General features: G+C 41.3%; 1 protein-coding gene across 1 annotated transcript in view; it reads right to left on the bottom strand.

Moving 5' to 3' along the window:
• Positions 1–5,835: 5,835 nt before the first annotated feature.
• gpr173 (G protein-coupled receptor 173) overlaps positions 5,836–15,945 on the bottom strand; it is a 39,566-nt gene continuing 29,456 nt past the window's right edge. The window contains exon 2 of the mRNA XM_035159346.2: positions 5,836–9,230. Within this exon, the coding sequence (XP_035015237.1) occupies positions 7,848–9,032 (1,185 nt within the window). The 5' untranslated portion in view covers positions 9,033–9,230 and the 3' untranslated portion in view covers positions 5,836–7,847. The remainder of the gene's footprint in view (positions 9,231–15,945) is intronic.

Genomic DNA, 15,945 nt, shown 5'->3' with positions numbered 1-15,945 from the left:
TGGAATGTAAAGTGAGAGCAGGTCAGCAGGAGTGTGGAGGGAGGTTATACAGCGTTGGTCATGTGCGTCAGTGTGTGAGTGAGTGGGGGCGGGGCCAGGTCTGGGGTCTGTGTGAGAGGAAACTGCCGAGGAGATGAGAAGAGAAAGCGACAGAACTCGATCAAATACAGGGACAGACCAGTTCTGTCTGGCGCACAGGTGCGGAAAAGGAATTTTTTTTGTCGCACTTCACAGATTAAAATGGTCGCACTCTGGAGCCCTGTAGTCAGTGCTGTGCATTGAACTCGTTCATATTTTTTGTGAACGAGGAACGTGAACATGAGTGAATCATCATCGTATCAGGCAATCGTGAAATACCAGGAGCAGGCGAAAATGTGTGTGTGTGTGTGTGTGTGTGTGTGTGTGTGTGTAGCAAGGGCCCTGGAGTTCCGCCCCCACTCACTCGCTCACAGAGACACACGCAGTGAGATCTGCTGGTGTGGATTGATGGGTGGATGGACGGATGGTCTTCATTGACCATTAAATGGAAAATTCCCGAAGTACAGTACAGTGAAGTTCAAACATCACATTGAGTGAACGTTTTAGTTCAAAGAACTGGCTCCACCTGGAATCAAACCTGAGAAAATTCCTATTCTGACTTTACGACACATTAAAATGTTGACATCAGTCAGAAGTTATTTCTTTTTTTTTTAAACTTTAGTGTATAATCATGAAGCGAAATTAACTCAAAATGCAGAACATTTTTTGGGGGGATCTGTTGAATAAGGATTAACACATATTTGGAGTAGAATAAAGTTAAATCAGTGAAAAAAAGCCCATAAAGTATATTTGATTTGTTTGTGCCATATTACTGGACCACAGAACCTCTAGCTGGTGTGCACATTCAAACACGAGGATCCAAGAGCCATTTAACCATTTATTAGTGGTGAGGTTGATGAAGGGAAGGAGGAAGGGAAGAAAGGATGGTATAGTGGATGATTTATATTAATGCATCCTCTAGGTTAAGTAATGCTTCAGGCCTTCCTTTGGTCAGGTTCTCTTTGATGGTTCTGCCTGCTTGGTAACAATATAGCTTGGTTGGTGTAGCAGCATGGTCCCAAACAAAGGGACTTGAAGAGGACACACCCAGCCCTTATATTGCTTCCCCTTCTCTAGTCTCCTCCCCTGTGACAGGTAATTCTCTCCGCCCACTCCTGGTCTCACAGAATAAACATTTGGGCATTTGCTGGATTTGTGGAGGATAAGGACTTCATGAGCTGCAGTGAAAAGACACAGGTGGTGGTTGTGACTGAAGGTGAAAAAGCCATATCAGCTAGATGGCCTGTGTCTGGGTCTCATTAAGCTTGACTGTGCTTTCAGGAACAATCTGGATCACTCATGGCTTTTATTCCCTGACCGAATTGTGCTATCTGATGGTGATGGGAAAATTGTTTCCTCACTACTCATGCCCATTGATGCACTGTAGGAATGTGTTTGAATGGGTGGATGGCAATAAACTGTACTGTAAAGAGTGCTTTCTGCCAAAGAATGTGTTACCCATAGAAACATCATCAGCCAGCCAGTCTCCAAAACACAATGTTAAATATATATTATAAATGTCCTCAAAATATAACTTTGAATTGAATGCGCAGGAATGGTAGGGAGAAGCTGACACAGGTAATCATAGTAATATTCGTATCATTTCAAATGAAATTTATTTTCATTACAAAAATCTTAAATCGCCCAATACATGCGTAATAGGCAGCTCAACCACTTGTTCTGCCTCTATGATTTCCAGTGGAAACCTTGTGGTATTTTTATGGCTGACTGCAGGAAGAACTGAGACAATCCTTTTGTCTTTAGATCATTGGCATGAGTTAATGATGTGATACACAGCAGAACAACCAGTGTTCATTTGGATATTCACAGATTGACATCTGGCTCATCTACTGCTGGGCAGAGTCCCACCTGCAAACATAACAGCAAACCTTCTGCGTCATTACAAATAATGTGTTAAGTTCCTGTAAACAACAAAGTTTAGATCGTCAGCCATCTTTGACCCAAAAACGGGTGATCGTTTTTAGGTTTCAAAATGAAGCATGCTTCTTTACAACGTCCTGAGAGATAATATTTCCTTTGATCTTGAGCACAGATATGATTGTATTTTCTCATCCCGATAAGGAAATGCCATCCTTTTGGGACTTTAAGAGCTCCACACTAGCTTAGAAGTCAGAAGTCACCCAGCTACTTTGTGATGAAGCATCAAGCAGAAGTTTTAACTATGAACTGACGATTGCTGCTGGTGATAAGTTCAACTCATGCATCTCTGACACAATAGGCAAACATTTAAAGATCGTTGCACTTCATTATAACTTTATTTTTTTTATTTGTAATTTGAGCAGTCATGTCTGTTGGTTTCTTCAGATCTGGGAACACAGCAACATGACTACAATCAAAGTTTGACCAAAAGAAACACCAGCGGATGATCAGACAGTGGAATGGAAACCAACAGATTATTCAGATGACCTAAACCAGTTTTATTCAGATTTCCTTAACTTCTTTATTAATTCAGATTACCAGAACCACTTTGTTTGAAGGTCAAAGGGATACCGCTCATTAAATGTCGAAGCAGGAAGTGGGTGTGTAAACAGTTTCTTGCAACATTTTACGGTTTCACTTTTTTCTCCTCCAGATACATTTGGTTTGTTTCCAACCTGTCGGATCATCAGTCTTTGTGATGTCACTGTGTTCAGCTTCAGTGTTGTTATCAATCACAGGGCTGATGAAAAAGAACCAAGATGAATAGGTTATCCTGCTGACCTGATGTGAAACTGAAACTACTTTGTACGTACAATTTTCGATTATTTATCATTATGACGATTGTAGTTTGACATAATTTAATAATGAAACATTCAGAAAGATGCCAGGGTATGCAATCACATTTGGTTTGTCTGGATGCTTTATCGCAAGCTTTATAACCTTCATGGTCCCTAAATATGTACAAAAAAATCCAATTCATAATAACCCGATACATGTATTTTTTTTTATTTTATTTTTTTTTATTTTTTTAAAGGGACCTATAGTAAACCTCATTATTTTGAGAACACATTCAGTATGTAGTTTGTATGAGAAAAGGGGTCAACGTGAGGGGGCATTTGCAGAAATTATATCTTCAAAATGTAATATATCTGTATATTCGCTCAATATTTTCCCTCTCGCTTTCCTCTCTCTCTCTCTCTCTCAGACACACGCACACAGAGTCACAGTAGAAATGAAAAGATCATGAACTCTTCTGTTGCAATTCAAAGTTAGTTTGCTGTCAATATAATACACACTAAATAGTACAGAGGTCACAGTAAACCTACAAAAGATAATCTGCCTGAGGCAACTTAAAAAAGCACTGTCCGCTCTCTCCAGCATTAACTGTGTCTCAGAAATGAAAATGGAAAGACCTGTCATTTTCCCTTCACTCCCCAGGAGGAAATCAGGGCTGAAAACAATTCCAAAATAATGCAGAGCACTCACATCATCGAGCTGCGATAGAAAATAGTCACTTATACGCCTGTCAATGTTCTTTCCCATCAACTGTCCGGGACCACAGTCCCACCAGGTTGTGATGGGAAGTAGTGTACACAGTGTTGTCTCCTCTTTTTGAATGACTTCTGTACATACAGAAGAGACATTTCTCTACTCTTTGTTGCATTGGTTTGACGTTTTTATGGAGTAAGGCCATAATTAAAAAAAACACAAATAACACAAGCGATTCTTTGTGTCAGAAAAACCACGACAAAGGGGCAAGAATATTCCCAAAACACACTTTCCCTTCCGGTCTAGGAACTGGCATGTTTTCAGACATTCACAGACAAATTACAGCCTCTGCGCCCTTTCCCTTACTTCCACCTTCATTCCATTCAGGTTACAAATCATTTTTAGAGAGGAACAAGGAAGAAGCACAGTTAATTAATTTAATTAGATATGTGCAAAAATAAAGCAGTAGGTATGTCTGCTACTGCATCATCATCCCTTCAGCATTGATGATATGAATCAGCTCCACTGTATGATCTTAACATCAAGTTGACTCCAGATTATCCAATTTCAGCCATCATGGATTTTGTGATTTGAACTGAACTGTATTTTTAACCTCACAACTTTTTGAGTGATTCAAGTTTTGGATATGTCATGATTCTGACCAGATTTGTTTTTTTTTTACCAGTTTGACATAGTTGAAGTTTAGACTTTTGACCTAAAAGGTAAAAACATCATAGAAAAGTCAGTTGGATTCAGTAATTTTGATCCTGAAATGGAGTGAAATTAGCTTCTATCACCTCACACCAGGAAGCTGCTGTGAGTGCTTCAATCTGGTTTTACAGAGCAACACCATGGTGTGTGAATCTTCTCCTGCGGGGCTGTTCGGACAGCTACACTCTGAGTGGACAGGACATGCTGCAGACAGGAGGTAATGTGGCATTGAGAGTGACTGTCCCTGAACAAGTGATTGCAGAGCTAGATTGTATTCAGTGCCCAGTTACATAGTCCCTCTTCACTTCTCTCCAAGAACTGTTTTCCACGTGTGACTTATGATTTGTCCTTTAAAAAATATATACAATAAAAATTTAGTTTGTAGGTTTGTTGTGAAAATGTGTCAAAATGACTGGTAACAGAAGCTCCTAAAGGCTTTGTCACATCTGTGTCATACTTTGCAGTGTTTTACTTTGGCTTATCAATCACGTAATCACAATCTCCTCAGTGTAATCTCCTCTTTGGCAGTTTGAAAAATAGACACGAAAACTTTGTGAAGAGTTCAAGATTTAAATTTGCTGGACTGTTAGAAATCACTCCTTCGTTCACTTAAGCTGCTTTCAGACATGCACTGAACTCCAGAGATCCTTCGCACTTGCTCCGGAGGAGATGTACGTGTGAACACAAGTCAGAGTGAGAGCCTCCAGACTTTCTGTGGACTCTCTCTGCCTGGCCCCCTGGTAAAAAGTCAGCAGAAAGTCAGAAGAATCTGATGTGAGAACACAACAGGAGATCCTCCACTGAATTCGCCGTGGGTGTATTGACAATGTTTTGAACATTTAACAGACGCAAAAATTAAGAAGACAAAAAGAAAACAAATATTTCAGGATGAAAAAGCTGAACCGTACATGGAGAAGACATAGACGAAGAGCTGCTGCTAATGTTGATGTGCTGTAAACAAAATCATGTGATCTCTGCAGCGGAATTAATATGTTACATCCTGCCTCTGCCTGCTGGACCACCCCTCCCCTGGATCCTTTGGAGAGTTTTTTGTTGTGAACACATTTCTGCAGAGAAACTCCCGCTAACTGTGGAGAAAGTGCGGACCCAATTCTCTGGAGTTCCTCCACAGGTCATGTCTGAAAAGGCTTCAGTCATACATAATGACCACTTCATTTTCTATGTTGGTATAGTGGAGGAAAACAAGTCTATGAGGAACAAAGGATTAACTAATACACATTTTAGAGGAATGGAGAAATGAATATAATATACAGTTTAGAAAACAACAAAGTTGCCACTGTTAACATTACTTTACTTAAAGGTCCAGTGTGTAAGATTTAGGTGAAAGGGATCTATTGGCAGAAATTGAAGACAAAATAATCCTAGTGATGTTTTCATCTAAAGTATGTAATCATCTAAATTAGATGAATTGTTTTTTTCTTTACCTCAGAATGGGCCCTTTATATTTAAATGCCTTATATTTACATCAGTAGCAGGTCCTCTCTATGGAGGCCGCCTCGTTGTTTTTTTTTTACAGTAGCCCAGACTGGACACACTAAACACCTTTAGAGTTTTTATGACAACTGAAGGCTACCAGAGGTTCTCTTTCATGTTTAGAAAGGGGAGGGTGAGGTGAGGGGCATTCAGCTGCAACATACAACTTCACCACTAAATTCTACACACTGAACCTTTAAACGTCTGTTATGATTCTTTTCTATTTTCCTCTTTTTGCAATTGTTACTCCATTTTGCTGTCTTCTATTTCTCCACTGTACCTACATTTAAGTAGGACCCATAGTTATTTTATTACCACCTGATTCATACATTTATACATTCCTCTACTGCTTACAGACTTCAAATAGGTTTTTTGCTGTTTGTACATAAAGATAAAGTTGGTAACAAAATTATTCATTTAATATTAAGTTAAAATCAACACATACAGGTATATAATGTATATATATATTTACGTGTGAATATATATATATATATTCACACGTAAATGTAATGCTTTTAATAGGCTTAGAAAATAATGGTGGCTGAGAGATAAGACTGAGACATTATTCCCACATGCCTAGTAGACGTCAGCACATCAGGTACAAATGTGGGCATAATCTCTGCAGGCCGCAGAGTGAACTGCAGTTACTGAATTATTGGACTTTTAACAAAAAACAAGCTTATGATTAGCTGATAGCATGACCATGTGAAAGCTTTAGTTCTACTGTGGGATTTAGTTTTTAAGTGAATTACATACATTATGAACTGAAATATTCTAAATATTTGGACATTAGCATCAAGCACATGAAGTGCACTAGATAGCCAATGAGATTTCCAACACATCCTCAGTCTTAGTTAGAGCTGGTAGGGAGATTTTCTTGCACCTTATGTAAATTCAAGTATCAGTTATGAAAAATGTAACAAGAAACATCTAATGCAACTGGGCACTGAGTTCAGTTTCAAATCATATGTTATAACAAGCTGTGTTAGTGAAAACTCTACTTACTTACTATTAACTCAGCTGATCAGGTTTTATCTCTTATCTTCAAGTGACGCACATAATGAAAATCGTACGTACTGTAATACTGGAGTACCTGCAGTTGTCTGTAGAGTCAGAGTAACAGACAAGTAGTAAAGTAGTAGTAGTAGTACACAGTAAACACACATGAGATCAAAGAAAATACATCATCAGTCAGTCCCTGGCGCTGATGTGTTTGCATACAAAAGAAATAGTGATATTGTAGAATAGTGACTTCTTAATTGAGGGACGGGCATTTATAGATGTACTTTTATCTGATTACAAACATAAGATAAGTTTAAATCTAACTGGGTCCTGAATCAAAAGACCCAGTATTCAGAAATATACTTTTTGATGCTGCTTTTGTTTCCTGTCTCAAATTCAACTCACCCCATTTTCTCAGAACTGATTTGATTTCAAAGCCAAAATGTGACATAATGTATTTCAACATTTCAAATGTTTACCAACTTTAAAACTGATTTTTTAAGGTAAGATAAGTGATTATAAAAACCCAAGCTTAATTCTTTGTGTTTCTACATGGGTAGATAACTGGACAGACCCTTTGGATTGAGCGTTGCCTCTGAAAATCAAAACCTTCAACTCACAGCAATTCAATTTTTTAAGTCATGTTTTCAACTACTAAAAATGAAATACTAATTAAAAAGGTGCAGTTTGGGCTTAAAATTAATGGCAGCGTCCCCGGTTCAAATCTTTAGTTGTCTCATGTGACCAAAACAACAAACATCCTTGTCAATCATCAATCAACATGTGTTTTATGTTGTTTATGAAGCAGCGTTTGTAATTTGTTGATAGTTATTTGTCTGGCTTGGTTTCCACAGTGACTGCATTATTATTTGCATTATGTAGCTATTAAAAGTATTTTTCTCCTTATCAAAAGTCAACGTCTTACTCCACGTATGTTCTTATTTTGAGTGAAAAGGATTTTGGTAGATGGAAATACATGCTTAACATTCCAGTGTTTTTCCCATTGCACTCACCAGTTACCACCATCTCTGTAAATGTAGCTTGCATTTAATCAATTACTACAGTAAACACTCCCACAACACATCTATTGGTTGGCCCTTGGTTTTTCTCCATGTTTAGATCATCATCTCTACTTAAATGACACAATAAGGCTCTCGTGGCAGATGAGGTTTAGTCCTGCAGCAGGCTGGTAGATGGGAAAGGAGCCCTATCTTCAAGTCTTTGTTAAGGAAGAAACAGACAATAGGGTTGACCCCGGCTTGAGCGAAACTCATCCACACGGTTGTGGAGAGGTACCTGTGTGGTATTGTGCAAGCCTTGACAAACACTCTCCAATAGCAAGCCACTATGTAAGGAGACCACAGAACCAGGAACAGAAGGGTGATCACATAAAACATCCTGCCAAGCTGCTTCTCTGCTTTGAACTCCTCCATGCCCAACAGGCGCCGGTTCTGGTTGTGCAAGTTCTGCCGGATTCCAAGCAAAGTTGGCGGCATCGGGCCCCTGCCAAAGCCTGCAATCCAGTTGGCTGCCGCTTGACCAGTAGCCCCTGGTCCGTGAAAGGTCCAGTTCTGACTGATGGCTGGCACCATCTGGACTGGTTTCATTTTACGGTGCTTGTATTCAAAGAGAAGTAACTTCATGTAGACAACATGTGTGGCTAGAATGAGAACAGCCAGCATTAACATGAAGCCGAGTGTATCATTAGCCTTGAAATAGCGATGCTCAAAGATGCACTGGTCCTCCTCGCGAATGAACTTGTAGGTACCCACGTCAAAAACTGGTGGGAATGCCATCGCCACAGACAGTGTCCACACCATACACACCACTGCCACACATGTCCAGAATGTCATTCGCTTTGAGTAAAAGCGGTGGTGTGCAATAGCCATGTAGCGTGTTACGCTGATGCAGAACAGCATGAAGGCAGCATGGAAACAGAAGAGGACTGCCATGAAGGCCACTACCTTGCAGCTTAGAACACTGTAGGTCCAGGCTGAGCCGTTCTTTATTGACACCAGAACAAAAGGGAAGCAGATAGCTGAGCGAATGGTGTCTGCCAGGCACAGGTCCAGCAGGAAGTAATAAGGTGCTTTGTGCAGGGCCCGGTCCCGCAGTACTAACAGAGATACCACCAGGTTCCCCACCAGGCTAATGCAGATGATCAGCCCCAGTAGCACCAGTTTGATATAGGTAGACACAGCAGAGGAAGGACTCTCTGCTACCATACCTCCTGCAGTAGCCACCACTGCTGCCATGGGCCCAGGAGGCCCTTCACTGGTCTCGTTTCCATGGGCCATTCTGAATGTCCCCCCACCCATACCACCTTCTCTTCAAACACCAAATCCACCACCCCCCTGCCACCTCCTCCGTCTGCTATCAGTTCCTTCGTCCTCGTGGTTGCTTCCTTTTCGTAGTTCACAAGGAACGGGAACACCTTAATCCACATTGCCCCATTTTGAGATGGGTCCCTTTGTCGGTGTAATGTGTTGTCTCACCTCCTGATTCTCTCCAGGAGCCTGAAAAGAATCAGAAACAACAGTGAATTAGAAGGCCTGTGCTATTGAGTTCGCAATAACAGTAATTACCTTACAATTGAGCTCAGAGAGGTTGGGACTGGGCAGACCTACAGTATTATCTTGGCATCAGTATGTGTGTTAGTGACATCTAGCAACCATACAACAACTAACCCCCCTTTATTTTATTTTCAGTTTTTCAATATTCATATCATAAAAAGGTGTAAAGTAAGCACATTTTGATGTTCCAAGCTGGAAACTTTGTAAAAAAAAAAAAGGTCTGTTTGGTCTTGACCTGACTTTTGAACTAATCACCAGACAGAGACAAATGCACCCATTTACTGTGTAGCTTTAGCACCATAGAAACCATAACAACCAAGAATATAGTAGGAGGTGGTCAAATTAATTGATTGTTGTTGTTTTTTTTACATGATTTTAACATGATTGGTACATAACAACTTCCACTTAATAGTTTTCAATTTTCCACAACTTGAGGAACGTTAAGATAATGCCAAAAAATAACTGATTTGTACAATGCTGACACAGTCAAGGCTCAGGAGAGCTTGTGGTGGCTTCTCCCATTGATATATCATAGGTGAACTTGCAACAAGGAAGCAGAGTAGCTTCAAACCGTTCCTGGTAAATGAGGAAAACTAGAATGACACTCAGTAGAGTGAATACCTCCGCCAAGGCTCTACAGTCGCCTTGTGAAAACACATTTAAATTCACTAGAGCCAGATTTTTATTTGGGTCGGCACCAAATTGACATATATATATCAGGCAAAGCCTCTGCTGTTCTCATCTGATGACAATGTGAGTATTTTGAAATGTATATGACTCATCTGTTAGCCTTTCTCACCACAAGCATTTTAATTAGATAATTTATAGGCTGGGGGGAAAGCTTGTTTTAGGTTGGTCCTACAATTGAAACTGATACTAATACATGGTGCCCTAAAATATACCACAAATCACACAATATTTTGTTTTATGTGACCACATTTGAGATCCGTGAGCTGTTGTCAAACCAGGTTGAGACTCCTTTGTTCTGTATGCTGGTAAACTGGGATACAAGTCAGCTGTAGTTAAATATTTTCTTTATCCTAAAGCACAACAACCAATCAAGGCATCACCTGATTGTGAACATTAGTGAACTGGCAAAATCCAATGGACCTGACAACTGCACCAAAATACTTCATCTGTATAGCACGTTTTCAGACATGACTTGTGGGTAAAATCCGGAGAAGTAGCTCTTGAGTTTGCCTTTCACACATGTACAATGCAGCGGGGGCTTCTCTGCACAGACGTGTTCACAACAGCATCAAATCCTCTGCAAAATTCAGGTGAAGGGTGGTGCAGCCAGGTGCAGCAGACAGCTGCAGGAAGCGACATATTAACTCGTCAGTGAAGATCACATGATTTTCTTTAGAACACACAGACACTGGCGTCGGACAAAGTCAAGCTCGCTAGACTTTGTCGTTGTCTTCTACGTGTGTGTCACCATTTTTTTCCTGGGAGATATTGCCTTTTTTTTGCATGTGAGAAGCATCATCAGCCAAATCTCATGACATATGCGTTCACACATGCACCTCCTCCGGAGAAAATACAGACTATTTGCAGAGTTCATTTCATGTCTGAAAGCAGCTTTAGTGTTCACTGGGAAAGATGTGCCTTCAAAGGGCAAGGACGGATCCCTATACAGAGCCAAGTACCATACAGCCTTCAGGTGAGTGTTTTCTTTATGCTACTTTTAGTAACATTCATGGCCATCAAGTATTTGATGAATATAGGCACTGCTACAGCATACAGCATACAGTTGTGATATCAGGGCATTGACATATGTATGTGACAAATCTGTGGAGGATCTCTCCCAGCTCCCCCATTGCAAAGACAACCTTGTTCCAATCATTGGTTGTGTGAACCATGGTCTTGCCATCTACAAGCAAGCTCACAAGACAATGGGCCTCACTTACCAATATCTTCTTAAGAATTTTCTTAAATTTGTTCTTCTATTTTTCTAAGAAAACTCTACATCAGATTAATTTTGCGTTCTTAAACAGCAGAATTAATCCCATCTGTGTTCTTATATTGTTCAAAGCGTGTTTCAGTTTTTCCCAATTAACATACGAACGAACGTAATTGGGATAAATGGCTTGCCCCTCTGTTGTTTGCAGTGCGGGAGGTGCCCCAGGCCTCTACTGGATTTTCTCCCTTTGAGCTGCTATTTGGCAGAAAACCACAGGGCGTACTGGACCTACCAAGAGAAAACTGTGAGGAAGGTCCCAGTACCAACGAAATTCAGTACGTCCTGGACCTGTGAGCAAAACTCCACACACTTGGGTAGTTATCACGTGAGAATTTGCTCCAGGCCAAGGTACTTGTATGGGTTCCCTCTTCTACCTCTAAATTACTCGCTAGGTGGCAAGGGCCCTTCGTGGTCACACAGCGAGTGGTGGAGGTCGATTATGAGGTTGTGCAGTCTGACAGGGGCTGAGCCACACAAATATACCACCTCAACCTCCTGAAAGCATGGAGAGAGGCAGAGCCCGTGTCGCTGGTAAGTGAAAGAGATGAGTTGGGGCCTGAGGTGCCAAATTCCATCAATCCGGCCTCGCTCCCTTGTGATAACCATCTCTCCCCACCCCAGAGAGCGGAGATGGCCATGTTGCAGCAGCGTTTCGCTGACGTGTTCTCCCCCTTGCCAGGACGCACAACACTCATGCAGCATCGTGTTGAGACTTCCCCTGGGGCAGGGGTAGGCAACCTTTACTATCAAAAGAGCCATTTTGCCCCCTCTTCCCCCAAGTAAAATTTGTCTGGAGCCGCAAAACATATTCGATAACACAGCTTATAAAGTTTTATATATAGTTATACTATATATATTAAAACTATAGTTTGTTGCATTTATGAAATTATAGAATGACAAAGAAAACTGTTGACATTTTATTGCTCCGGGGCCTGTGTGTGTGTGTGCGCTGTCTGGGAGCACACACACACACACACATTTGCCCGCTCCTGGTATTCCATGATGGCCTGATACTATGATGATTTAAAAAATTAACGTGACGTTCACTCACGTTCACGTTCATCATATGAAAACTGATTCGTTAAGTTCACCGTTTGCGCAAAATATGCACGACATGCAGAACACTGTACAGGGAGCAACTGGAGAGGGGCTGAAGAGCCGCATGCGGCTCCAGAGCCGCGGGTTGCTGACCCCTTCCCTGGGGTAACGGTGCGTTCACTTACACAGTTTTTACAAAGATTCTGACATTCACCAATGTTTTTTTATCTGTGATTTGTTCTTTGCAGGTATTTATTATTAGGGCCCGAGCACCTCCGGTGGGAGGCCCTATTGTATTTCGAAGGATTTTCAGGGCCTAGACATGCTCAAATTGTTACCAAAGTTTGCAGGGAATTCAAAACCCCAAAAAGTAATTGTATTCTGGAGTAATTTGAAATGGGCGTGGAAAAATGGCTCAACAGCGCCATCTAAGGAAAAGCCCCTGAGTTATCACCAATCTTCACAAAAATCGTAGCCCAGGTGTATCATGACCAGACAAACAAAAAAGGTCAGAGGTGCAATTGGAAAAAGCAACAGGAAGCCCGCCATTTTGACTTTAATGGCCATTTTCCACATTTTTACTTTGACGAACTTGTCGTAGGGCTTTCATCAGATTTCACCCGAGCACCGACGGTGGGAGGCCCTATTGAAATTGAAAGGTTTTTTATTATTATTATTATTATTATTATTATTATTATTATTATTACCCTTTGGGGGACTTTTTCAGGGCCTAGACATGCTCAAAAGATCATGAAACTTTGCAGGAAATTCAAGACCTACGGTAATTTTACTATTCTGGAGTAATTTGAAATGGGCGTGGCAAAATGGCTCAACAGCGCCCCCTGGAACGCAGCCCCTAGGTTTTGGTATATTTGATTTTATCACACGTGTGACCGTGACGTGGCGTTAAAGTTTGATGAGTCAAATCAAGATGATTGAGCTGCACCTGCAATATTGGTCACTAGAGGGCAGTGTAAGACCATGGTTTGCCCAAGGCACAAACTCTTCACCCCAGGGCTGAAGAGTTCGTTCACACATTGTTAATATGTTACAAACTAAATTAAACTTATGGATGTTTGTCAATTAATGTTGAGAGATAACTTTAGTTCATGATTAAGAGTAAAATGACAATTTTTAAGTGTACGTTACACGCTCTGACCGTGGCGTGGCGTAGAATTTTGATGATTCGCCAAAAAAGAGGGATTTCATATAACTCCTCTGTGCATTGTTCCATCAGCCTCAAACCTCATTCACACATTCACAGTCCCGCCCTGATCAGATCCATGTGTCAATATTGACTTGTCGTCAAAGCCCCCCCTGCTGGCTACAGGAAGTGACATGTTTTATACTTTGATGCACTGCTCCTGGCTGCTTTACAATATACAGCTCAAATGAGCTCAGTCAAGTCATTGGACCATGGTGAGAATTGTGACATTTTCTCAAACCTTGTAAACATTGAGGTGCGGCGAAGGTTCATCCTTCGCCAAAGGAGAGGATGTTGTCATAACTCCACTGTGCATTGTCCTATCACCACCAAAATTCTGTCACATGATCAGAGTCCAAGCCTGAACAGCTCTATGTGTCAGTATTTCCTCAGTGTCATAGCGCCACCTACTGATTCGCCATGAAACAGGAAGTACTTTGTAAATCCACTCTGCATTATCCAACTGGCTCCGAACTGCTGACCTATGATCACAATCCTGACCTGAACAGCTCCATATATTAATATTAGTTCAGGGTCATAGCGCCACCTACTGATCAGTGTGAAAATGAAGTTGTGGTAACATTGTCCAATTGACACAAAATTGCTCACGCTACCTCAGAGCCCCTACTTGAACAGATCTATTAGTCTGTACGTAATAATAGTGATGGCGCCACCTACTGGCAACAGGAAGTAAGCTTTGTTTTACAACTATCACTCGATTTACATAACATTTTCAGTGTGATGTGCAAATGATAGCGTGGACCGTAATGAGCAATTAGCAGGCAAGGATAGTCATCGCGTGACGGACGCAGGAAGTGAAGCGTTTATCCTTGCCGCAGTGCGCAAAACGCGTGCAACGCGGAGACGTGCGCTTGGTCATTGATCGCTCTCTCCACTAACCGCAACAGGCTTCAAAATGCCTGTGCTCGGGCCCGTTAGTGCTACAACGTAGCCCTAGTTATTATTATTATTGTGATTATTATTAACAAAAATACTTATTATTCATTAATTATTATTAGGGCCCGAGCACCTCCGGTGGGAGGCCCTATTGTATTTCGAAGGATTTGTATTTCCCTTTTGGGGCTTTTTCAGGCCTAGACATGCTCAAATTGTTACCAAAATTTGCAGGGAATTCAAAACCCCAAAAAGTAATTGTATTCTGGAGTAATTTGAAATGGCCGTGGAAAAATGGCTCAACAGCGCCATCTAAGGAAAAGCCCCTCAGTTAGCTTTCACCGATCTTCACAACAATCGTAGCCCAGGTGTATCATGACCAGACAAACAAAAAAGGTCAGAGGTGCAATTGGAAAAAAGCTACAGGAAGCCCGCCATTTTGACTTTAGTGGCCATATTGGCCATTTTCCACATTTTTACTTTGATGTACTTGTCCCAGGGCTTTCATCAGATCAACTTCATATGGAGATGCATGTCATCACAACAAGATGCAGATGAAAACTACACCAAAGATCGATTTTTCGTCACATGGTTTGATTACACGCCATCAAAACACGAGGTTCTGTATCTCGGACATACATGGTCCAATCGAGTCCAAACTAGACATGTAAGACAAGAGTCCCGGCCTGATGACATCTACATAGAAATCATGACTTAAAATCACAGCGCCCCCTGGTGGCAACAGGAAATGTCTTGTTTTTGGAACGTCTTACACTTGGAGGTATTCCTCCTCACCCACTGCTCGCAGCCATGTCAAACTGTATCAAATGGGTCTCCAGACATTGATAATGAAGGCATAACATTACTGTGACTTTTCGTCAAACGCCATAATAGTGGCGTGGCGTCAAATTTCATCAACTCGCCGTGACACACAAAATTACTATAACTTCGGTGTTGGAGGTTCAACCTCCCTCAAACTACATTTGTGTAGCAACAGCCCCCCCCTGCAGACATTCAGATGGTTTTAAGGAATAGGCGTGGCAAAATAACTGACTAGCGCCCCCTAAAGTGCAGCCCCGGCACTACGATTGGCCGACATGTTTAAAAAATCGATAGGGACATGTGTCTTTTCATAACAAACAAATAAGTCTCTTGGATAGATATGCTAGACCAAACAGGAAGCCCGCCATTTTGACTTTAGTGGCCATTTTCCACATTTTCCACATTTTTACTTTGAAGTACTTGTCGTAGGGCTTTCATCAGATTAACTTCAAATTGAGATGAGTGTCATCTAAACAAGATGGAGATAAAAACTAACTCAAAGATCGATTTTTCGTCACACGGTGTGACCGTGGCGTTGCCTCAAAGTTTGATTACACGCCATCAAAACACGAGGTTCTGTATCTCAGAAATATTTGGTCCAATCGAGTCCAAACTAGACATGTAAGACAAGAGTCCCGGCCTGATGACATCTACACAGAAATCATGACTTAAAATCACAGCGCCACCTGCTGGCAACAGGAAGTGACATGTTTCATACTTTGATGCACTGCTCCTGG

Source organism: Hippoglossus stenolepis, chromosome 6, assembly GCF_022539355.2.
Source record: "Hippoglossus stenolepis isolate QCI-W04-F060 chromosome 6, HSTE1.2, whole genome shotgun sequence".
NCBI classification, from domain to species: domain Eukaryota; kingdom Metazoa; phylum Chordata; class Actinopteri; order Pleuronectiformes; family Pleuronectidae; genus Hippoglossus; species Hippoglossus stenolepis.
The sequence above is the reverse complement of the archived record's forward strand: the minus strand, read 5'-3'. Positions and strand labels throughout refer to the sequence as shown.